This window comes from Watersipora subatra, chromosome 4 (assembly GCF_963576615.1).
Source record: "Watersipora subatra chromosome 4, tzWatSuba1.1, whole genome shotgun sequence".
In the NCBI taxonomy this organism is placed as follows: domain Eukaryota; kingdom Metazoa; phylum Bryozoa; class Gymnolaemata; order Cheilostomatida; family Watersiporidae; genus Watersipora; species Watersipora subatra.
Genome location: NC_088711.1, coordinates 16,574,922 through 16,601,634, shown reverse-complemented (window position 1 = coordinate 16,601,634; position 26,713 = coordinate 16,574,922). Strand labels below are relative to the sequence as shown.

Here is a 26,713-nt window from a genome sequence, read left to right as displayed (position 1 = left end):
ATGAAAATGACCGCGCTAAGATCCTCTGGGACTTCTACATTCAAACTGACAAGCATGTCCTAGCAAACCAACCAGATATAGTGGTGGTTGACAAGGAGAACAAGAGGGCTACTATAATAGATATAGCAGTACCCAATGACTACAATATAGCCAGCAAAGAAAAAGAAAAGGTAGAGAAATATCTCCCTTTTGGAGAAGAAATTGAAAAATGCTGGAATGTAAGAACAACTGTAATGCCAGTAGTCATTGGGGCACTGGGCGCAATAACACCGGCGCATAAAATGTGGCTTGACCAAATACCAACAACAATCAACTCAGGTGAGTTGCAGAAAAGTGCGCTATTGGCAACAGCTAAGATCTTGAGGCGAGTGCTCAAACTCACAGGTCTCTGGTAGGAGACCCGAGTTAGAGCAGAATTTACCACCCATACGGGGTATCCGGAGTGAGGAAACAATTTATATATATATAGTCAGCTAGTCTATATATATATATATATATTTCTCAAAGTTTGTGAGTATGTATTTCTGTGTGTGTTTGTGTATGTCCCGCTATAGCTAAAATAAATCTTGGATTAAAAGCTCGCTGCTTGCTGTTGTTGAACTCACGGTGATTGCAACCGCAATCTTCCAATCCCCACACTTAACCACTGAACTATACAGACCCTATAAATGTGTTGTACTCACACTATAGCGTATACCACGCTATAGTGTGAGTACAAAAGTGACTCATATTGTACCATATGCGTGTGAGTACCACGCACACGCATATGGTACAAAAGTGCACGTCAAATGTGCACTTTTGATTATTAACTAATATTACCTTTTGCATTTGTTATTTTTTGAAATTGTTTAAAAACTAACTTTTTGCTACCACAACATATTTTTTTAATTTGCAATTTTTAAATGTGCCGTCTCAATTTAAAATGTGGGTTACACTTTTATTTCTGGTTTTTCATGAGGTTTAATTGCTAAATTGGAAAAAGCAAATATTTTTCCGCGGACAATTGTATTATCTCTCGAGTAGGAATAGCCTCTACATTTTCTCTCCATTCGGTCAGACAAAGTACCAGACATAGACAGTCCGATATCTTATTTTTACATTTGTACCGATATCAAGAGGTACCAGTATCGTCATATTCAAAGTTTTGATGGATAGCTTCTGCTGGAACAGTAACCTTTTTCTATACACACACACTTTTATGCAAGAATTTTTATTATTAACTCAACATATTTAGATATCTATTTTTTTTTCTCAGTTCGTCTTGATTGTATCATTAACAAATCATCGTTTATTGAAATCGTAGCAAAACAGACTTAATTTAGCTATTACTTGCTAATTATACGCGCGTTTACATTTAAACACTTTTATAGTTGTTTTATGTAGTTTCTAAATTCATTTGACCTGCACAAAACATTTTCCTAATGATATGAAGTTCGAAAGTTACAGTTGTTTGGCAATGTTTGAAAACCTTTACAATCGTCTTATCTTTCCTCTCAATTTATTTAAAATGCACAAAACACTTGTTTCATGATATGAAGTTTGAAAGTTAGAATAGTAACTGCTGTTATATATTAAATAAAAATAAAATTTATGTGCAGACATATTACCCGGGCACCGCTGGGCATTCAGTAGTAGGCTATATAGCAGGGTTAGTAGCGATGTAATTGGTCAATATACAGCAAGTAGCGATATAACTGGTCAATATACAGTAGGGTTAGTAGTAATCTAATGGACCGATATATAGCTAGTAGCATTATAGTTGGTCAATATACGGCTATCAAGAGTATTATTGGTCAATATACAGCTAGCAGATATATGATTGGTCAATCTATACCTAGCAGGAGTACCAATGGTCCATATACAACTAGTTGAAATTATATTGGTCAATATACAATCAGCACTTCCAGCTAAAGGCTGGTCGACACTGCATCGCCATATGTCGTCGTTAATCCCACAAGTCTTCGGTGATCATATGTGATAACAATGTTCACACAGTCACAAACCCGTAAGCATTCACATCAGAGAATAATCTACAGCATAGCTTTTACGCCATACAATGCAGTCGCAAAAGCGATGAAATACTATTCGCCACCAGTAACTGTCATAGAAGAAAATATAGATAGGCCTACAGCACTCCGGGATGGCCAATCACCATCGGCGAAGTGGTGCACATTGGTGACAAACTATCAAAAAATTTTGACAGCTGCAATCTTTTCCGACGCATTTGCATTGTCTTAATGATGTCATTGATTTACGGTGCACATAATTGACGCATAATCACTGAGGGGTCAACAGCGACATACGACGATAGTCGACAGTGCAAACCAGCCTTAAATGCTTTGCAGCTACTACTATACTAACTCTACAACCTTTTACATTCTTCAAATCATGCAACTTGAGAGAAAGAAGTCTAAACGTACAATTTACACGTACCAACTTCAAAATGCAATTATAACGACCAGAAAGACCAGCATTACCGTGTGTTGCGATATTTCAACTGCGGGTCGAGTATACTGAGCTTGTCAGGGTCTACCATAGGCATAGCCTGGGATAGGACGATCTCAAACGCCCCTCTTTTTATCAGTAATATTTGATCATTGATGGGCAGCTCTTTAAAGCCTGGTATATCCTTGAGGAACTTGATGACTCTCTCTATTGCTGGTAACAACTCCGACATCCAATGGGACCAAAAGCCAGTTGGAGGTCCAACATCTTCTCCTAACTACAATGTCAATACAGAAGAAATGTTTTATCAGGCACAACAAACAAGCGTGATATCCTTAATTTATGAGGTACCAAATTATACCCCTAGATGAAAATTGTGAATAATTAATCTCTGCCATCTTTACAAACTGCAGTTGTCTTTGTGAATGCAAAGCTCTCCATAAGTAGAAGCTAAGTAGGGAGTGATAGCTGTCAGTCTACATACGCAGGTAGAAATGATTGAGTTAACATGGAAAATCATTGTTGATTATCTATCTATATCTACTTGGAATAGGCTATAAATAGAAATTGAACTAAGAAAGATAAATGAATTAGTGGTATGCCTTGTTCCTAGTTATAATATCTAGTCATACCTAGTTATATCTCTAGTCATACCTAGTCATATCTCCAGTCATACCTAGTCATATCTCCAGTCATACCTAGTCATATCTCCAGTCATACCTAGTCATATCTTCAGTCATACCTAGTCATATCTCCAGTCATACCTAGTCATATCTCCAGTCATACCTAGTCATATCTCCAGTCATACCTAGTCATATATCTAGTCAAAATATCAATCCCGTGTTTGAAAATATACTGACAAACATCAAAAGTTTTTCAATCTCAAAATAGATTTATATTCTGTTAAATTAAAGTCATGTCAAGGCACGTTCACTCGAGTTGTAGGGCCTAGTTGGCTCGTGAGTAAACCAACTGCGTAGGCACGCGCCTTTGCGTCTAGCAACCTTCTAACCTTATACAGCAGTTATTGCACAAATGAGATAAAATAACTTAGCCTGTGGCATAACATGCTCATTTTAAAACAGTGCTTTGCTAAAATGGATAGATTGTGTAAAGTGTAGATTACCTGACGTTAACATAAATAAAATAAAAAAGGTTTGTAGACGAGGGCAGCGATAGTAACCACTGTCAAGCTGAAAAATGTATTAACCATAAAGTAAAAATTGGAAACTTGTTGAGAAATTAGGTAAAAACCACAACATTTTTTAACATATCATTTAAAAGATGAAATACTTTTTACCACATCAATGCATTATCTGCAGCAAGATAGAAACATTTGCACTTGTTTTGAACAATATCATTCTTTCGTAAAATGCTTTTTGCTTGCTAATGGATAAAAGTTTTTTGATGATATAACTTTTTATAAAAACTTATAAGTTTTATTTCACATATTTAAATGTTAATGTGGAATGTTAAGTCTTTTGGCACCAAGAATGAAAGCATCTTTATTTCTAGCCCAGTCATGGTTTTTTCCCATCCTGTTGGAAAAAAATCCCTATCCATCAAAGATTCACAATAGAAGTTGGGCACTACAAGATTTTGTAATCTAAAACAGTTGTTCAAAACAGTCCCCCAGAACTAAACAATAAAAATATTTATTGCTGAGATGTACTTATATCAAGGCCATACATCTACACGAGCTCAGGTATAAATCAAATACGAATTGACCTTGATCTCACCGGAAGAATTCTTCCGCTCGATCACGCGTTTTCAGTTATTTCTCGATAAGACAATAACTCGGATAGACTGACAGGGCTAACATGCCCAGCCGTCTCTGTTCATAAAGCAATTATTGCTCCATGTTTTCTGCAGATGGCCTATATCTTAAAAAATCACACATCTGCGTTCGAACCCAGTTTCAGATGAAGCGTGTTCCAAATTCATGTATGATCGTTGTTTATTTTTTCATTATCACGTCAATCTTTGGAAAGTTTGAGACAGGTTTTAATTAGCCAAATTTAAGAGAAATTTTTGTCGAAAAATATTTTGAATACGTTGGTAAATGATATGTTCTTTTGCTACTTGTTACACAATTCTTTTATTTTTCTTGTTCATTAGTAAGCCGACTGCGTACACATGTTTTTTTCTTTGTTTATAATCAAGCTAAAAACCTTAATAATGAACAGTAATTTCAACAAATAAATGATAAGGTATTTACTGAGGATAAATGCGGTATCCTCCTGAACAACTTAATTAACCCGGCAAGGCCAGCACAAAATGATTCTTAGCGCGCTGGTCTCATTGTTATTGTTCACTGCTTAAACCGGAGAGAATTGTTCAGACAATGGCCTAGACTAAACCAGTCTTTATTCAGCATGTCTTGGGTGGTAGATATTTGTCTTAAAATAAACCTCCATCAATATCAAAGTCTTCATCAATATCTGTTTATAAAACTCGACTAGCGAAGACATCATGTCCAAAAAAATGAGTAGCGAGTTGGCTCCATCAACATTATTGCCTCCTAGGAATGCAGCTTATTTATTATTTGTATCAAAGCTAAGGCTGACAATTGATGAACGGCTGAAGCCAAGGTCACAGGGCTAATGAGTAGTAAGGCTCTACTAGCAATGATTGATAGCAGAACATACTACGCCGTCATTTGAATTGCTCGACTAAGTGGCTTGTGACATAAAAGATTGCGCGCCAGATATTGCCTGCAGAGTGTTGATGAGGCTAATATTTCACGAACAGTTTGTTACATTTCCCTCGCCAAGTACCTATCAATCAGTGGTTTATTGAGCAAATAGAATTCTTTGATATGAAATACCTCAACTATTTTTCCAATTTTGAACAAAAAAATTATAAAGAAGCATTGCAAAAATGCTGTTCTACATTAGCGCAGAAATGTAGGAGTGAAAGGTGTGGATGCAATTTGACGACAGACCGTTTTGCATCTCAAGTAACTGGCACATGTTCTTTCACGAGTTAGTACATGAATTGTGTTACATGATTGCGAAAACAGACTGTATATGAGGTCTCTCAAGAAGACATGAAATCATAAAATCTCATCATTCCTAAAGGCTGGTTCACACTATAAGGCCATATCTCGGTGTTGATGCCACAATATTTCGGTGATCGTCGATAATAACAATGTTCACACTATCACAAACCCATCCGCGTTTGCATCAGGATATGCTATGTGACGTAGTGTTTTCATTTCTCTTTTCAAATTTTCGCGAAGAAACCTTTTTGTTTTCGCGTGCTGGAATAACATACTAGTACCGAAAGCGACTATCATAAACGGATATGAATGAATCACGCTATCCACGACCGCGAATTACCATCGCTGAAATGGTTCACATTTGAAATGCGGTTGTGGATGCTCGGCGAAATATCGGGAAAGTTTGACAGCTGCAAACCTTCCCAACGTGTCCGCGATGCTTCTTCGGGCCATCGGTTCACGGTTCACATAATCGACGATGAACGCCGAAAGGAAAGCGCTGACTAATGGCGATACAATGTGAGCCTTTAGTAGCAGCCTGAAATTTTTAACTTCAACGTCATTTGTTTTTACAGTGCACCCTCGAGATACGATTACCCTGATATACGATTTTTTCACCTTACGAAGGCAAATATTGTGATATCTTCACCTCGCTATACGAATTTTATTTCACCATACGAATTTAAGAAAAGTTTCGCCCGAGTTAAAATTTGGCTGTCGGTGTGCTCATAACACACGTCGAAATAAAAAAGACACCGAAATATAGTTTGCCGAAAACATTCTTAGAACTTTTAGAAGAGACACGATGATCGACTTCTCTCATGCCCGCGTGGAAAATTTTGTGTAAAATACACAAGCGAGAGCAAATATTCATTTGTAGCATTATTATAGCTTTTACTATAAACATTCAAGTCAGCATACGTATATAACTACAACTATCTACATTTAATTCGTTATCTATGGAATCTGAGACCGATACAAACGTTACAAAACGAAGGAAAAATTATTTCTATGTCAACAAAGTTGGATGTCGTAAATAAGAAGAAGGGACCCGTATTATTAACATTGTCAAGGAATATGATTGCAACCAATCAGCATTTGCAATTATTATTAAAAAAAGAACTCCATTAAAGCAAGCACAAGAAAGAGCTTCCGACTGAAGATTTGAATGAGCTAGGTCATGCACGCGATCAGCATTCAAAAGGAGCAACCATTTTGTAAAGGCGAGGATTTAGAAAATACAGAAAATCCCACATTCGCAGAAATGTTTCAAGTGTTTAATTTACTGATGTGGACTAGTACATTAAAACAATGCATGTATAATATAATATATATTATTCATCTCTTGTGTGGCATGTTTTTCATATTTTATTCATTTTATTTGTTTCCTTTTGATTTTATATTATATTTTCTTGTTTAACCATGTCTTTGCATATGGGCTTGTTATCTTCTACGTGAATACAATTCATCGTATGTATGTATGTAACTCATATAACTAGCTACTCAAGATAGTTGACGCATCCACCTGACTTTCTGAAACTTGCTAAAGCCCTGCCCCCCATAGGGTATAAATACGTACAAACTTTGTATGTATGGTTACATTGATTCTTGTGCACATTTCATACAAGACAAACTACTGTACCACATTCTCTGGATCCTTTTACAAACGCTAGCTAGCAATTTTCTGCATTGCACCATCAATTTTTTCGTAGAAAAGTTGGACAGGAATGGACAACTTCTTTTAGTGTGCTAAAAAATTCCAATTCATTACGTTTTAAATTTATTTTCAAATGTACAGCACCATAATTAACATTGATACGTTTTTGCCTCCTCTCTGCTTTACCCGCTACATGTACCAGCTAGGCTACTCCAAAGGTATGTACGTCCAGTATAGAAAATATAATTGTATTTTTCTTTTCGGTAGCCATTAAATGGTCAAGTGTGCGAGAAGCCGCTTTCTATAACTGCATCGCTCGGCCTTATTGATTTAGGTCGAAAAAGATTTCAACCAGATAGGCTAAGGTTTATAGTGAAAGTGAAGATAGGAACTGCTGAAGGATAAAATTTCGTAATAAAAAGTTGAAATTCAGTAAAATAGTTCAAAATACATACTAAAACTTAGTTTTAAGTGTAGGTTTAGCAAGCTAAACTTACTTGAAGTGAATTCAAAGTTTATGTTATGCGTACCTTTTGAAGGCAAGAACTCCTTACTGTACGTACTACATTTGGTACACACATTATAATTTTGCGTTTTATTGCAGATCATAACCATTAACATACACTAAATACAATACAGTTACTGTAGGTAACTATAATTACTAAAGTTAGCATACTGTTTTGTTGCTAATTGTCAATATGTACACATTTTTATAAACAAAATTGACGATTTTTACCAGGGGGTGTTTGCATGGTATAATTACAATGGTCTTTATACCCCGATATACGAATTTTTCACCATACGATGCCAACTCTGGAACGAATTAACATCGTATCTCGAGGGTGCACTGTATTTTCAAGGCACCGTAGTTACAGAGCCCACGTCTTTAGTACGCACGTTACGGTAGGTGCTCCTACAACGTAAATAATCCATTCCAGGAAGGTTTACGTTATAGGAATTTTATGTTATACGAACAGTAAAATACATGTAAATTGCCTAATCAGTTCCAAGATGTTCCCAAACTCACTCCTTTGGTGTTTCAAAAAGGAAACAACTAGACTTAATTATTTAATCTAAAAACTGCACAGTTACTGTAGTATTAATAGTTTGTATCAACAAGTTTTCCACTTATTCTTTTCACTTTCACTCGGTTTATGGTACATGATGACGATTATTTTATAATAAGTTAAGGGGATCAATGTCCATTTACATTGGTTCTTTTTAGTTTTTCTAGACAGAAGTAGAATGTCTATTCTGCAAAGGAAAAATATTGCTCAGAATATGTCTCAAACAGAATAAAACAAAAATACAGCTTTGCAACGTATTAGGAACAGTGTTTGTCTGACCGTCCTTCTATTCATCAACAAGATTCGACGTTTAGATAAAAGATCCCTTTCGAGAAGACAAACTCGTGACATTCAGCTTGGTATATCGACACTCCAACGTCTGCACCAATAGATCACCTTGAAGTATTTCGGAATTAATGCGTGGCTACATATTTTTTGTGCTTTGCCAACACCTGACAATCTCTCAAGGCGAGCTAGATTGCCAGAACACTATTATATATATATATATTAGAGAGAGCACGATACATCGTTTTCTCTCTTAAGTGTAGCAGAAGAGAAAGCGATATTTTTAAAGTTAACTACGAGATTCTCATTATTTAAATCGACTTTGGTAATGTGCATCGACTTGATACTTGACGATATATAAATCGACTTTGGTAATGTGCATCGACTTGATACTTGACGTTATATAAATCGACTTTGGTAATGTGCATCGACTTGATACTTGACGTTATATAAAACTCTTTACGCTGTACAAAGCAAATTCTTTGCTTAAATTCCTTATGTTATGTTATAAAAGGTATATGTTATAGGAGCGTCTACTGTACATAAATCTTACCTGTTCTTTTAAGTCAAGCTCTGCAGAAACGGCGTATACTCTTGGCCTCTGATGGTAACAGTGTTCTTCGTGGCTCTCAACAATGCCCTTTTGCACCTTTTTTATCAGATCTTGTATGTTATCATTCATGGCAAGTGATGTGTACCTTCTAAACCTGTCCAGCCTGCCCAGCTGTGCCTCGGACATGATTGTTATGTCTGTGTCTGGTTGGAGCAGTTCTCCATTAGGCAGAGACCGAGTGAACGGGGTCACCTCATTCATACAAAAAGGAGAACCTTCGTTATTTTCGCCACTCGCGCTATCTCTTGTATCTGAGCCGCCGTTCGCTGATCTCCTAATCTCTCCGGCCCCAGTGGACGGTAAGTCTTTATTATGCATGTACTTACTCATTACCTTAAATTGCTTTTCCCTCCATTTATTCAAGTCCATATGAGTAACATCAGTAGGTGGTTTTGTGCTGTTACAGTTCTCTGGTGGATTTATTTGTGGAGCGCTAGACGCGAAGTCTACCGAAGCGCTGATGATCTCTGGGGATTGTGACATTGCAAACTCATTAGGAGGTGGCGAATTCATCCCTTGAGGCATAAACGAGGACATTCCAGGGCTACCGGCTTCAGACATTCCAGGTGTACTCATGCCACTCATCATAGAGGGCATCATTTTACTAAATTTGAACATCATATCAGCTGGAAATCCAAACATATCAGAAAGCGCTGCGTTTGCCAAATCTGGATAATCGGGGCTACTACTATTGGAGTGAGGCTGTGTGTCCATGTGTTTAGTGAGTTGCACATGGAGGTCTCTGGAGACGCTTGTTGACTTCATGACTTTCTTTGGTCTCCTGCCTAGCCTTGATGCTACAATATATACAAATCAGCTTCCAACGTTCATGCTAATAGCTGTAACACTTCAAATGCATGTAGGCTTACTTTGGGGACCAAGCTCAAAAGCAGACGCTAGGCATTGCATATTTAATATGTACTTGAAGACTGGAAGAGTTATTGATATCAAATGTTGAAATATTTTATCAGAAAGTATAGATATTTCCCTATCATTTGAAATCTTGTTTGTGGTTGTAGGTGATCTGACTGCCAAGATGTTTCAAGACTTAAGTCAGTAAAACTTGATCGCAGTTAAAACGCTCAAAAGAAAAAGATGTTTCGTAGATTTCTCTAAAGATTAATTATAGTATTGAAGACATTTTATATGTCCAACATACAATAAAATGGCAGTAACACAATGCATTAATCTGCGCAAGACAGAAAAATAAGAAAGAATGAAATGCCAATAAAAATAAACCATTTTGCCACCTCAACTTTTTTTATCTATATATATATTTCTTAAAGTTTGTATATTCGTTCGTCGTTGTTTATGTCCATCTATAGTTATTAAAATCTTGGAGTAAAAAATCCGTATCACAGAAGATTTGATCTTGGAACTTCCTGATCACCAGTACAACACTTTACCAATTCAGCCACACGAGCTTTAAAAAAACAGTAAATAGTTTTTAAAGTTTACAGTTTTTAATACATTTTAATACATACATGTACATATATATATATATATATATATATCTATATATATATATATATATATATATATATATATATATATATATATATATATATATATATATATATATATATATATACACATACAGCAGGGGCTCCTACAACGTAAATAATCTGTTCCAGGAATATTTACGTTAAAGGGATTTTATGTTATAGGAACAGTAAAAAACGTGTAAATTGCCTAAACTGTTACAAGATCTTTCCAAACTCATTTTTTTGGCCATACAAAAACCAAAAACTTGACTTTTTTAATTTGTAGACTGTTCTGCAGCATTATTAGTTTGCATCGACAACTTTTCCCCTTTTTCATGATCAATCTCACTGGTTTTAAAAACCATGATTGTGATAATTTTGCACAATTTCAATGGGGAGGGCACATCTTCAACGTTCATTTAAAACAATTTGCTCTTTTTTAACAGCAAAGTCTGCTCTGCAAAGTAAAACTAATAACAAATATTTCATATGGCTTTAAGAAAGCAAAACAGCATGACATTTTATAAAAAAAAGCGGTACAACCAGTTCCTTCGTTTTCTGTATTCAGTGTCAAGGTTAGGATAAAAGAGAACCTTCGACGAAATTCCAACTCGTGACTTGCGGATTAGTGGAACGACGCTGTAACACCTGCACCAATCGATCGCCTTTAAGTATTCATTAACAATTGCACAGCTACCTATTCTTTGTTTTGTCGACACATTTGACGATCTATCATGACGAACTAAAATGTTGTATAAGTAGTGTATATAATAGATGTAACGTTATGTGCACGTCGTTTTTTCTTTCACAAGTGTGGCGAGATATATTATCATTCAAATTGAAATCAAGAACTCACTCGACTTGAGGCTTCACGTTTTTACGTAGTACGAAGCAAAAACTTCACATAAATCCTTCAAGTTATTTGGAATTTATGTTATAGGAAGTATACGCTATAGGAGCGTCTACTGTATTATATTTATTAAATTAACAGCAAAATTATGAATTATTCTTTCCACAGATTTATCAAAGAGCCAGATGCAATCATCAAAAGAACCACATATGGCCCAACACCTGGCGTAGAGGATTGCTGCAAAATATATGATTAATATCAAATTTCTAATTATAATATAGCGGTGGGTGTAGGAAAGCCCTACTCGCCTTACATTTTTTATTTCATTAAACAACCTTTTTGTTTGCATGTCAAAATATCTATAACAGAATTGTCAACATACAGCAAATAATAACAAAATATTAAACTTGGAGTTGTCTATTCACTTTGGTTTTCTCCATATGTGTATTGAGTTATAATTCAATTTTTACAATCGTTTTGAGTAGCCATGAAAGAAAAACTAAGCATTAGTACTCCTTTCTTGCTATTAAAATTTGACTAGTTAAAATAAAGCAGCGTTTCCGGCTCTATCTAACTGCACTCATACGCTTTTTGCATTGATTAGCTACGAAATACCATATCAAAAGACCTTTTCATTGAATCATGGCCTTATTATTCACAGGCGATTATGAGCAACTCAGACTAATAATGTTCCTTTCAGTCAGGCATTGAGCACTTTGTAACTAGGAATGCTTTTATATGTAGCTAGTTGCGTCAACTCGACGCTGTGACAGCTTCAGTGCCTGCCACATATGCTACGAATATGCCATCAGCATTCCCGCACTACCAATTCCAATTTATAGCAAGCTCTGTACAATGGTTGCTTTAGGCAGAAGTGCAATAGCGACTTTTGCATCCCATTTGTTGACTATCTCAGCACCAAGTGGATTTATTAAATTTTTGAAAGTTTTTAGAAGTGATCCCATTACCATGGTGAAAAACTTGAAGTATACTATTAAACAGAGGCTGGTCTTTACGAAGTATCTTCGCTGAAAATTTTCATTGGCTTCCAACAACTTTGAAGGACAATATCCATATCCTATCGTTTAATCGCCTATTGCCTATGACTTATATTCGTGCTAAAACGTAAATTTGTAATATTTCTGCGTCGATATACAGCTCTTTATAAGCAAAACAAGTCCGTGACATCTCCTTATATGCACTGATGAGTAGACTTAAAAAACTTACGATATTAAGATATCAATATTCTGTTAGTTTTATCACTTTTATTGCTAGAAATATGTTGCTTTTGCGGGTTTCTGACACAATCGGGTCAATCTTTTAAGGTCAATACAACCATAGCGAAAGGGTACTAGAGCGTGTTTGTATTCATATTGAAGACAACAATGCTCGAGTTTTCTATTCAACTGTACACTTGCACAGGTTTTTTATTTCTAATAAAATAAAATAGTTTCCAAACCCTGGAGTAAAACCGTATCTAATGTATATATATAAATCTCAGTTTGTCTGTATGTCTGTCTGTGTGTAGTTCGGTATGTCCAGCTATAACTATTAAAATTTTGGAATTAAAAGCTCACATTCTGCTAGATTTGAACTCACAAAGAATGCAACCGAATGTTAGTAATCCAAATAGATACCCGAAAGTCTACGAAAGCTCCTACTATTCATAGCTCTTACTATGTACTGCAAACACCCTTTTCTTGATCGCACGTGCTGAATGACATTAGTGTAAACTCTATTAAATCTATGAAACATGATGCCTTTTCATGTTTTCCTGAACTTCTATTTCCGGTTTTCGTAAGGTTCAGTTGCTAAAGCGCTGTCAAGGTCAATTCTTTTCCCGCAGACAATTGTATTATCTCGAGTAAGAATAAACTCTACATTCCCTCTCCGTTCGGTCAGACAAAGACAGTACAATATCTCATTTTACATTTGTACCAGTATTGAGAGGTGCTAGCATCGCCGTATTCAAAGTTTTGATGGATAGCTTATGCTGGAACAGTAACCTTTTTTATACACACACTTCTATACAAGAATCGTTATTATTAATTCTACATATTCAGGATTTTTATTTTGTTTTCTCAGTTTGTATTGATTGTATAATTACTGAATCATCTTTTGTTATCGTAGCAAAACCGACTTAATTTGCTACTACTTGCTAATTATTTCACATTAAATTCAAACCCTCCTATAGTTGTTTTATTTTGTTTAATTTATCTGATCTGCACAAAACATTTTCCTCATGATATAAAGTTTGAAAGTTACAGTATTTGACAAAGTTTGAAAACCTTTATAGTTGTTTTTATTTTTTCTCTTAATTCAAACTGCACAAAACACTTTTCTCACGATGTGAAGTTTGAAAGTTAGAATGGGGTAACTGTTGTTATATGTTAAATGAAAATAAATTTTCTGTGCAAAGACTTTTGTGAACCGGGCAACGCCGGGCATTTACCTAGTACTTGTATCTATGTACTAGGTATCAAATCGCCATTTCTGGCTGACTCTACTACCAATCTTTATCGAATCTAAAATTTGTGCTTCCTTATATGCGATACAAACGGAAGATGCCGGCCGATACCAACAGATACCTGATGATACAGTTGATTCAGCAGATATTAAGGATCCCAAAATATGAGTCATAGCACTTACTGAACATTAATTAATCAATAATAATAATAATAATTAAAGCCCAATTAAACACTAAAATATATGACTAACTAAAATCCTGGACACTATAGTTATAAAGATTTGTCAAACCAAATTGAGTGTTGGGTACATAAATATATAAAAATTAGTCGAGCACTATAACACATTCTCAACAGGAGTGATCTTTAACACTATATCACAACAATCGACTCCAATTTTATCGATCTTTGATAGCATAATATCACTACATGGTCATGGTTTTACCGATCTATTAATGAGTCGACCTTTTGTAGATAAAGTTCGTGTCATGGACAGTGGCTCTATGTAAAGGCTGGTTCACACTATATCGCCGTATTTCAGATTTCAGATGCCACAATACTTCGGTGATCACCGATGATAACCATGTTAACACTATCACATACCCATCCGCGTTTGCATCAGGAAATACTCCGTGACATAGTGTTTTCATTTGTCTTTTTCAATTTTCATGAAGAAACCTCTTCGTTTTCGCATGCTGAAATCAAAAACTAGTCCCGCAGCGACTATCATAAATGAATATGAATAAATCACTCTATTAGCGACCGCTAATAACCATTGCCGAAATGGTTCACATTTGAAAGGCAGTCGTCGATTCTCAGCGAAATATAGGGAAAGTTTGACAGCTGCAAACTTTCCCGATGTGTCCGCGATGCTTCGTCGATGCCATCAATTCACAGGTCACATAATCGATGATGAACGAAGAAAGGAAAACCCTGACAAACGGGGATATAGTATGAACCGGCCTTAAAATATTGTGAAAAAAACATCGGCCAGTTTTGTCGTTTGTCACCATAAAAGGACATCTTATAAATGGCCAATTCCATATATTCTGGACCCTAAATTTGATGAACGTAAGTCATAGTAGATTTTTGTTGGAACCACATAGAACTGATTTTCTGCTTATTCTAGGTAGCCACTAATGGTGTTTAGCTTCCACTATTATTTCATGGCTGAGGAGTTTTCCATTTAGCAAAAAAAATTAAAAAAGTGCCCGTTCTGGACACTACTCGATAGAATTGGGAAATTTGTTTCCGATTTTCAATGTCAGAATTTATCGAATCATCCAGGTTTACCAAGATTAAACTTGGTTAACATTAAAGTAACATAAATCAGCTTCACAATGATGTATATATAGACTGGTTTTAACCCATTCTAGACCGAGTACTAGCAAAAAATTAACACACCACACCTTCTGGACACTACCTTCTGGACACTACACCTTTGTCCACTATGTATTGTCTATAGAAATTGACTTCACAGAACTTTATTAACTGTATTTATTACAAGTAGTTGATAAATTTATTTACAGCATAATATAAATGGAAAAAAACATTTGAATATTATTATGACTAATAGAAATGTAAGTTTATGATAAAATTATTTCCGAGAGCAGCGAGACCAAGAAACATAATTAATTGAAAGTACTTTTCTTGTATTTCTCGTATTGCTCGCTAATAACTTTGGAGTTTTCAAGTTTGTAAGATCGAAGCATCATTAGGGCTTATAATTGGCACTGCAGCCAAAATAATATTGACATGAATGAGTTGAGGCTTGTCCTTAGCAGGCCATTTGTAGGTTCCATTTGAGGTGGCAGTAATGAAATTAACATGTATCTTATTTTGATCATCATTGATCCTCTTGATTGATCCTATATATGCTCCACATTCATAAGCTACAACTACCAGTTTCCCAATTACGAAATGCTCAAGAAGACTAACATTGCGACCAGGAGAAATAACCACAGTTGCAGGTGCCGATGTACTGGGATGTGGAGCAGGCATTATTGGGATGGTTTCTAGAAAATTTGTTTTAGTTTCAAACTTGAATGTCTTACTGGTGGAGCAACCAGTATAACGCCAAAAAAGAATTTCTGTTGCCGTCTTTGGTTAGATGTAGTGAACGCCATGGGTGCCAAGCAGAGTTGATATACCTTCCCAGATCTTGTCAAGTCTTTGCAATTGGTGAAGATTTTAACGGCCTTCCTCGCTTCGACTTTACCAGCTTTCAAACGTGTCCATACCGATATCTGCCATGGCCGGTAGCAAAGGAGTTTCACTCAAGTGACACATCGAATGTCTTTTGTAGATGATACAGATTAGAAAAAAGACACTGACTTGAACAATAACAATATGTGAAAGGATTACTAGTTTCGGCGATCATGATTAGAAAGCGATTTGTTTGATGTTTCCCCTAAAAGCTTTCTAGGCTGTTCTGTTTCTCCCTCAACAATCTCTTCATCAGTCAATAATCAGAGCAAATGTTGAGTGCAACTATTCTTTGATATGTCTAGGACTTAATAACAATGCCCCGAATACACTTGTCAAAAATTAATAACAATTTGTAGCTACAGCTTTCTCGCTTCAGGACAGTATGATTTCTTTTGGACACTACAGTATTTTGGGCACTACCAAAATGAATACCGATTTTTTAAACTGCTGAACCGCTGTGAAACAAAAGTTTCGCTATTAAAATCATCAATGGAGGATACTAAGATAAGATTTAATGAAAAAAAAGTATAAAATAATGTATGCGGGAAATATCGGAACTTTTAAAGGTTTTCCCTTCTGGACACTATGCGAGTTCATGTTTTTTTGTTTATATTTTTAAGGATTAAAGTTGAGAATGACATTTTTTTATATTTTCTGTGATTATTGACAATGTTAGAATGCATTATTATTCATAGTGTCTTTGAGAACAATTGTATAGTTACACAACATGACCATAAAGAAGATCAATATTTTTTAGATTTTGGCTCTTGCTGAGACACCGTCTTTGATACCCTATATATATTTATGTGGCAACACGAGGTTTGAAAAAATAATAGCATCATGATTTCATAGCTTCATTTCGATACCCATATTGTTGGTGTACCTTGAATTTTAAAAATCTTCACAAAGGTTGACGTTCATACGGAATTGGCTGAATGCAGCAAAAACATAGCAGCCAACACAAATTAAAATAACTTTTGTAAGTGTTGTGAGTATATATTAAATTAGTTCTAGTGATACTGGAGTATTATTTTCAATATTTTAAAGCAGCACAAGTATTCGTAATACATAAACCGGCAGCTGCGTGAACAGCTCTTCGTAACTTTATTTAAATCATCAGTTTTTTTACTTTAATATCTAAGAAACATCCATTTAAACTTTTTGTTTTTTTTATGCAAGAAATGCATTAATTTTACCTGTTCTTGTGCTGGCTCATGTAGGCTATATCAAGAGACTAATACCAGTAACAAATATACCCTACAGGATAAAAATATTCAATGGATTTAACAATTCACGATTTCGCGAACAGTCCATTCCGCGAATTATTAAATTCGGCGAATAATTAGTTCTATTTTTAAACACAAGAGAGAATTACTACTGCCTCAAATTAAAAACTAGCCACTAGGCAGAAATACTAAACGTAGCCGAGTTCCAAAATTTTTTCAAATCATCGCCGGGGCTTTGAGTTAACCCCATTGCCAATGCATCACACTTCTTTACAAAATTATTCAAGGTTGTCACAAGTTATTTGGCATGGCGTCGTCATTGCAAAATTCTTTTTTACATTGAAATCGACTCCATCAACCAAAGTTAATGAAGATAATGATTCTGATCTTGACATTATGGTATGTATTTGATTTGCAGTGCAGATACATTTTTCCATAATTAACCAAATAATTTCCATGATCGACCCATAGTTGTCAGCTAAATAGAAACCTAAACACGTGGTGTACGCCCATGAAGGGTTAACTCTATTGCTAGTTGCAATAGAGTTAACCCTTAATAGAGAGTGATTGTGTTCATCTGCGAATAAATTAGTCCGCAAATATGCATGAAAAAGGCAAATTGTGCGAAACTTATCTCCGCAAATATTTTCATCCTGTAGGGTGCCATAAAACCTCTATTTGAGCGCCATTTCGCCCCATTTTTTAACTCTTCCCAATAGTGGCGTTCAAATAAAGGTGGCATTTGTTCAATGCGAGGTTTTACGGCATCTACTAAAAAGTCTACATTTTAATAAATTTCCTTCGGAACCTTCCTAGATGGCAGCAAGCCATGCTGACTTTCACTTCCTAGACCGTAGAAGTCAGGTGTATTTTAGTGTAATGTTTTTGAGTCAGCCTCGTCACTTATCTTTCACTCATTCAATGTAGGATACAGAAAAGGGTAGGAAATTTCCATATTTTCTCTTTTTTCCCATAACAACTCTCACAGTACCATCTTTAACAGATGATTCCACATATGTATGTTCAATACTCAATCATGCAACTAAAGTGATGTTAATTAGACTTGAAATTGCAAAAACCGTGGTAAGATTTAAAAAAAAACGGTTTAAACCATAAAAACTGGTTTAAACAAAAAACCTGGTTTTTTCATAAAAACCTGGGTTTTTCATAAAAACCTGGGTTTTTCATGAAAACCGTGGTTTTTTCCAATCCTGCAAAGTGGACAGCACAAGTTACAAATCAGTAATCAGTAAACTGTAGCAGCCAGTGGCTGCTACATATATATGGCAACTACTATATTTCATGTGTCAAGTTGTATTGTATCTGTGACCGCATCTGTAAAATAATCAGCATGCGCTGTAGCTATATCTACAATGTATAGTCGGAATGCAGACAGACGGACATACTTTGAGAAATATATATAGCCTATAGATATATTACTATATTTCATGTGTCAAGTTGTACTATTGTTTGTATTTCAAATGACATGTTATAGTTCACTATCTTCAGAGAATGATCAATTTATACTTGCATATCAATTTGTTTTTACGTATATTTCATGGTTTACAATCATTTAGCATTCTATAATATATCAGCATGTTCGTGTCATGGCTGTTTTTACTACAGGTTTAATCGTGTTACGGTACTGATACTCAAATAAAGATGAATGACCGGAACATAGTCACAACCATTATAACATATTTCAGTAGAAACCCTGTACAAACTCGCTTTTAGATGTGTAAAACTTTATACTCAGTATACAATCGAGCGAAAAATTTACAATATTTTTTTGTAAAATACTAAAACGTTACGAGTTAAAAGCCATTTTAAATGACAGCCATTTTTCAACTGCCATGTAAGCACTTCAATGAAGGCCCATACTGGTCTAACCCCAGTATGATGGCAAGCCAGACAAGCGTCGTGTGTATTTACAGATGCGCACTGCTCTAGGGAAGGACTCACTACAAACAATAAAAAATGTTTGAAAATTCAACAAGAAGGTATAATGAACTTGCTTGTAACATAATCGTCTTGCCTGAATGTGTGGGTATGTGATCTATAGCAGAAGCCATTTGTATTCCCAACATGTTTAGTTATGCAGTATGTAATTGATGAGTTGATAAACATCAGACGGCTAGAAATTTCTTTTTAATGCTTGGACCCGTGGTCTCATATGTTATTTTAACCCAGGGGTGGCTTGTGTAAAGATGCATGTCATCAAACACCGGCACCTGCCATTTTTCTCGCCTTACAAGTTCAGCTGCTAGATAAAGTTACGTGACACCGTCATTTTTGAGCACATCTAACAGGTGTTGGCAGCATATAACAGGTGTTAGCAGCAGACTCCACTGCTTCCTGTACTGAACAGTCATATAACTGAAGCGCAGACCATGTAAATGAACAGTCATCCGGATAGTGTTTGTACCGAAACATGTGAATTGACATCTGAAATTCTGCCAATTTATGGAGTATATTTCGAGTCTTCCGGATGTCATTTAATAGTAGCCAAAATACCGTAAAACCTCTATTTGGATGCCACCTTTAATTGAATGCCACCTCCATTTGACTGCCACTATGAAAGAAGGTTAGAAAATTAATTAAATGCCACATCTATTTAACTGCCACTTCAACATTTTTAATCTTGCCGAACCCATAATAGAAAGTGATCAGTGGAAAAGAGTCCACGAAATCGCACTAATAATGACTAGCTCACATCAATAACAATTAATTCTTCCGTTGTTGCTATTTGTATCGAAGCCCTTTTTCTAACCCCAAAGCTTTACGGTTTTATCGTTAAAACTTTGAAAGCAGCACGATAGAAAGAAAGATAGAAATAGTTAATAACTGTATCAGGCTAATAGTAGTTCCTTGTTTAACTCTTTCACTGCCGTAGGCGCATTTATGCGTAGTCAATGGTCGACTGACGAAAGCACAATTTTGCGACTTTCTCAGCAATTGCGTAGTAACTTAATTTGATTATTCGTTGACAACATAACCTACGATCTTTAGGACTTATATGGTATTGACATTGTTGCCGAAGATTTCTCTATAAAATTAGCCTGAAATCCCGAGGCAATTTTAAACTTTTGTTTCGTAATTTCCAACTTAATAACGAGCATTTTTTTCTTTTTGACATTCAAACTATTTAGTGTTATTATGGCTTTCGTAAGTACCTCCCGGAGTTAGAAAACAGATAATTACTTGTGTTGATGACATTATTGCGATTCATATTCAGATTTTCGTGATTACACAGGTAATTAAAATAGCAGCACTGACTTTGATTGTGGTAAAAGTAATAGTTTTGTAAGAGTAAAGAACATTGCAGAAGATCGTTTTAGCTCTGTAGCGATCGTAGCTTCACATAGGTTTAGCAATGCACAATGTATTATAAATACATTGAATTATTTTTCATAACACTATTTGTTAAGATGCTGGCAAAATAAAATATATAATAAAAATATTCTAGATAGAGGTTGAAGTTGAAAAAACATTGTATACATACCATGAAGTAAAATCGGCAATTTTCGGTAAAAAATAGCTGGGAGTAGGCCGATAGCTAAATTTGTACATGGATGGCAGTGAAAGGGTAACGTGGTCTTGATGCTTCAAGTTACATGAAAAACGATTTAGCACGATAGAACGATGCTGAACCAATAGTTTGGTGCGATGGGAATCTGTACTACTATTGTGAGGCTAAAACCTCTGCGTAGCACACGTGTGCAAGCTTTTATGTAGTTAACAGCTTCTCTTTAATGCATGAAAAGTCTATAAAAATGGCAACGCATAAATTTTGCTCAGCTAAAAAAATGGTTTGAATGCTAATATCAACTAATGCTAATATCAGTGCAGAAAAAGAGTTGGCTCTGAAGAAACTGTAGGAGCTATTGAACAGCCAGAAAATGAAATGGTTCTAAATGAAAGCAACAATCAGAACGCAGCTGGCTGAGCACACGATACAAATATTTTTGTTTCATAAACGATATTTTTTGTTTCTGTATATTATAAGTATGATTTGTTAATGCCATTTGTTCATGAATATATATTTGTAGCATTTGATAAACTATTATTATAGAATTTACAAATTTGCAGATTAATAGCATATTATTTGATAGCATCATTGCCATTATCTAAACTCAGCTTTTGATGGATCGGCACTTGTAACTCATCTTCTATTCCACATAAAAAGCCAGTTTTCACTGCAAACTGTAGCAAACATATTAATGAGTACAATGAGCTTTTATGCAAATTGTTGAAAATGGTTGTAAAATAAAAATATGCCTTCAAATTTAAAATGAAATAAAAAATTGAAAGCCCAACAGGTTACAACGCAGACTACAAGACCATCGTAGGTTAATTGCAGGTAATAGATATGAACTGGGAGAGATATTTCTCAGCTTTTTAATGCATATTTATTTAGAGATCCATGACAAGTTGGAGGTAAGTTATAGCAGATTTCCTGCATCCCGAAGGGTTAATGTCACTACATCAGTAGAAGAGTAGAAAATATAGGCTGAATTTGCTTTGCTTGTAAAAAGGTTAGTTATCTATCAAAGTTTTGACGATCTATTCCAAAAATTTATACAATGCCACCCTCTATTTGAATGCCACCTCTAATAAAGCGCCACTACAGAGGAAAGGTTGAAAAATAGTGTGCCATGACGTTCAAATAGAGGTTTTAAAGTCAGTGAGTTTTCGTGTGAATAACTATTATTGAATATGTAAATACTAAATAGAACCCGTTTGGAATCTTCTAGAATTGTTCTTCTTATGGATCAGCAGCGAGCATATTCATCTTGAGTAAGTATTCATTCATAATGTGCAGCTCAAACTCTCTGTGATAATCTTATCATAGTTACAGATAATATAGTCTGATGTTTGAACATACAAAAATGTTAATATTAAGCTTAGCAGTGAATGTTGGTAATAGAAAGATTATCAGAAACATGTATCTTTTAAATGATATTTGGTGAAAACCTGTTCAGTTTAACTTAGCTTTAACTTCGCCTGAACGAGGCTATTTTAACAAATATTAAACGACTTGACAGAAATTTTTTTTAAATCCATAAATAAGCAACATTTCAGTTGGTGTGCTCGTGATAATTAGAAACATTTATTACATGAATGTCCGGGTGCGTGTGTGGAGGGTCATGTAATGAGGCCTGTGAGTTTTAGTTTAAATTTATGGTCCATAAATTTACATTTGTTTCAACCCAACTGACGAAGACGCTAGACTGGGTCACAAACAACTTTTACTATTTCCACCAGTAGGTCTCTACTAGGCTCACTAATTGAAAACTTAAAAAGAATTCTCAACTTCTCTTAAGTTTAAAATGAGTACTTCTAACCATAAATATGGTTGTTGTGGCTAGATGTGTCTTTAAACTGTTTTCTATCGCCCTATTGTTACAGTTTATTGCAGGTTTTCTTGCTAACCACATCTTCATTTCTACTTAACATCTGACCAAAGTAGGCCACATCACTTTTTAACATCAGCCTAGTTTTTGACCCTGTGGCTTGTGGCAGAGTTATGGCTTGTGGCAGAGTTATGGCTTGTGGCAAGAGGTAGCGCTTCTGTTCGGGTTTAGTCTGTCATTCTGGAAATCATTTTCCTCACATGATGCTCGCAGTAAGTTGTGCCAGACTTCAGAATGTCCGTGTTATATGTATACACAGAGAATCTCAGACTTGCCTAGTTAGCAGCGGGAACCTAAAACACGCTGATTGATATGGATCATAGTATTTGAGTTTTACTCACCTTCTCGAGACATGCCAACTTGAAAACATTTTTTCAATCTACAGTACTGGCAGCTGTTTCTGGTGAACGGCGTGACCTGGCATTTTTCTCCATTTGAACAACAAAAGTTTATTCCTTGTGTGATGCATCTTCGAAAGAAGCCCTTCAAGAAAGAGATACTATATAAGAATGTGGCCAGAAACACCTTATGGAGTTCAATGTCAACTCGTCAGCATTTTTAGGATTGTACTTTATCGTTTGCAAACTCATTATGTTTTTCCATGTTGTTTTAATAACTAGTCTTTGTGACCTATAGTGTACACAACTAAGGCTTAATGTGACCTTCAGGCTGTTGTTTGGGCTAATGTAAAACGGAGAGCTTAGCAGAAACATACTTTTTATATCAGCCTGGCTGTCTGTCCTGTCAGAGTCAGCAGGTTGAGACTATACTAATGGATGGACACACAAACTAACGCTTGGTGCTGATGAGCGTATACCTTGGGTGTCAGTAGAGCTTCTCGATTTTCAAAAATCATCGCATGATTCGATATTGCAAATGGATGATTCACGATATATTCCGATATCATTACTATGTAAAAAACTTGAAAACTTTGATAACGTTGTTTAGGCTACATATTTCAACTTGAAAAGAAACTGTTTTGCGTTCGTGATAATTAGAAGCATGTATTATATGATCGCTGTGTGCGTGGAAGGTCATGGAATGAGTCCTGTGCGTTTTAGTTCCAGTATACTCACTCTAAAAATCGTCAGGTGTGAAATGAATCACCATTGCAAGATTATACTGTTTATACAATTGGTGGTATCTCTTTAAATGCTGGCGATTTTCAAATGGTCTACCTCAAAAACCACCACCAAACAATTAAATCGCCATATCGTGAAGCTCTAGGTGTCAGCACTGGTTCGAGTACGTTTAGTGTTTTGTCAAATCATCTTGATAGATATCGATTACATCTCATTCACTACTTCTGTAAGCTACGACGGTACAATTTGTCTTTTTAATAGTTAGTTGAAGTGATAATGTTTCATTACAATTATTTGTTTTTCAGTTATTAAAATTTGGAAAGAATAATTTGAAACAGTCATGATCATATTGAAAAAGCAGCATGTATGGTCAGACAGAGTCTGACTCAGTAGTCATAAAAAATGAACTTACTCAAAATTTTAGTAGATTTTATCCGAAAGTATCAGCTTTTTTCTATCTTTTGTGAATGTTTTTGATGTTTGAGGTGATCTGACTGTCAGAATGTTTCAAGATTAAAATCGACAAAACTTGATCATGGTTACAATGTTAAGAAAAATGCATGCTGAAATGATGTCACTAGTTGCTATCATTGCTATAACTGCTATAGGCTATAGCGGTCAAGTTACAATGTTGTCGCTGTCAGTCTCTTTGCAACTATAAGCATCATATTCACACTTTCACTTGATCTGAGCGTTTTAACAGCAATCAAGTTCTGCTCAATTCTAATCTTAAAACATCCTAGAAGTCAGATCACCTAAGACAGAAACAATCGCAAACTATAGAAAAATGTTGATACTTTCTGATAATATCTACTCAAACTTTGTGCAAATTATCCTTAACCAATTGTCTTACTAGGCCACAGTGCCCTAGAACATCAGCCCCCTCCCTAGAATGTTCTACCTGCAACTAACTTTTCTTATATTTCAAGTCTGTCACAGCAGAGCCAAACTTACAAAACAAAGCAAGAAATTATCAAGGAAAACTGCCGTGCACATTTGGCCGTGGACTGTGATTCTTGACTAATGAATGTTTAGTCCTTGGAATCAGTGCCATTCAGCACTATTCACCTGAGAAGCACGATTGCGCTGTCGAGTGGAATATAAGCCTTTGAAACAAGTGAATACGAGTAGTTATATGACCGGAGCTCAATATAATTCACTAACATGAAGAAATATGATGCGATAATATCTGAGAGAAAGTCTGCAAGTTGAAAATCTGGTAAGAAACTTATGACATCAGCATGCATCGACCTTATTGACATTGTTCTTGCCTGATTGATGTGACCGCACAGCCACAGTCAGAGGCTGGTGGATTTTCAACGTTCTAGTTATTTTTATTAGACAGCAGGTAAATTTAGCAATCTGATTATCTCTTTATGCTGCTCGTGTTATATTTTAGTTAATTTTCTTCTTTTTTTTAAATAGCCAATGTCATAGTGATAGTATTTTAAAATTTTTCTCCGGTAAGCAAAATCATATTAAGGTGAGAGTACTTAAAACAGGAAAGCGTTAAAAGCTGGAATCAATTTACATGACTTGTCATTTGGTCAACGCATTAAGTACAACAGCTTAGCTTTCTTGTTACATCTAGACTAATCATGAACATCCTCAACAGAGTTGCCCTACCGATCACCCTCTTTATCTTGCCTACATAGACTGCAAGACCATCTAAAAATGCAGCTAAACTAGGCCTATCATAACAATATTTGCATTTAAATTGTTGCGTGGCAGTGCCTTTGCATTGAATGTTCAGAACGACCATTTCTGCACTCTTAAGAAAATCGTTATGCATGTTGGAATGTATGTCATCCATATACATTATTTGTCTATCTGCAGTGTTGGGCTGCATACTATTACTTGGTATTTCAGAGTCTTTTTAAAAATAACTGTATCAAGGAAATGAATGCTTTAATTAAAACACAAACAAATTGGAACATTGTCAACATTGAAATCAACACCTATTTGCTACAGGCCACTCATCTCTGTCATATCGTTTGGAATACTGCCACAGATGCAGTCAAATGAGACTCGCTGATTACGCTTTAGTAAAAAACGATTTAAAACTGTAGGCTACAAGTGTTCACAAGAAAATGTTCTGTAACGCAAATGTTCTGAGTAAACCAAGCACTCACATTTACGCAACTGACGGACAGATTTGATTGGCTACCAACTATAGTCAACCCAACATTTCCTATTCACAAAGGCTACTAGCGTCTACATAAACTAGTAGACTACTATTCGATGAAGGTAAGAGATTCAGCATACCTTGCAGCCTTCACAAGAGTCAACACCATAATGAAATCCGCTCGCATCGTCATTGCAAACTGCACACTTAGCGTTCGCTGCCAGCTGGTGTTGGCCTTTCATTCTTCCAGCTGGGACACTACTTGTGCGCTGCGTCTCACCACCGTTGTAGCTAGTGTACATTGTCATCTAGTCAGCGAGTGTGAATAACGAACGACCTACTATCATATATTGTTTATTTGAAAGACAATCAATCAAAGAGTTAGCGAAAGACAATGTCCTGCAAGTCACCTTAAGACTACAATAAAAGCTCCTACACGGCTCGTTCTCCGTTCAGTCTCTGTCCCCAAGTAGGACACATGCGCACATTTTTGTGCCTCAAGCGAAACTAATTGGTTAAGTGGGCGGATCTGCGGCTCAGCGCTACTGAGCATACTTGCGATCCTAACTGGTCGTTAGGACTTTTACTAGCCGCTGATTGGCATCTAATAGCTGTACGTACTAGTGAACAAAGCGTTTAGACGCACACGTGCTTGCCCCCTGCCCTCTGTATTGTCGTGTGTTAGAATACTTCACTTAGGGGACACTCACTGCCTTCCGTAGAGTCATGAGTTAGTATGCCTTAGTGTAGGGGCACATCTTTACTGCCTTCAATAGATTTATTAGTTGATA

General features: G+C 35.7%; 1 protein-coding gene across 1 annotated transcript in view; it reads right to left on the bottom strand.

Annotated features, from left to right (window-relative positions):
- The window catches only part of LOC137393357 (nuclear receptor ROR-beta-like), a 38,558-nt gene extending 12,152 nt beyond the window's left edge, over positions 1-26,406 (bottom strand). Inside the window, exons 1-4 of the mRNA XM_068079871.1 lie at positions 26,063-26,406; positions 23,057-23,198; positions 9,009-9,865; positions 2,478-2,722 (exon numbers count right to left, since the gene is read on the bottom strand). Coding sequence (XP_067935972.1) covers positions 2,478-2,722; positions 9,009-9,865; positions 23,057-23,198; positions 26,063-26,230 — 1,412 coding nt within the window. The 5' untranslated portion in view covers positions 26,231-26,406. The remainder of the gene's footprint in view (positions 1-2,477; positions 2,723-9,008; positions 9,866-23,056; positions 23,199-26,062) is intronic.
- Positions 26,407-26,713: the final 307 nt, after the last annotated feature.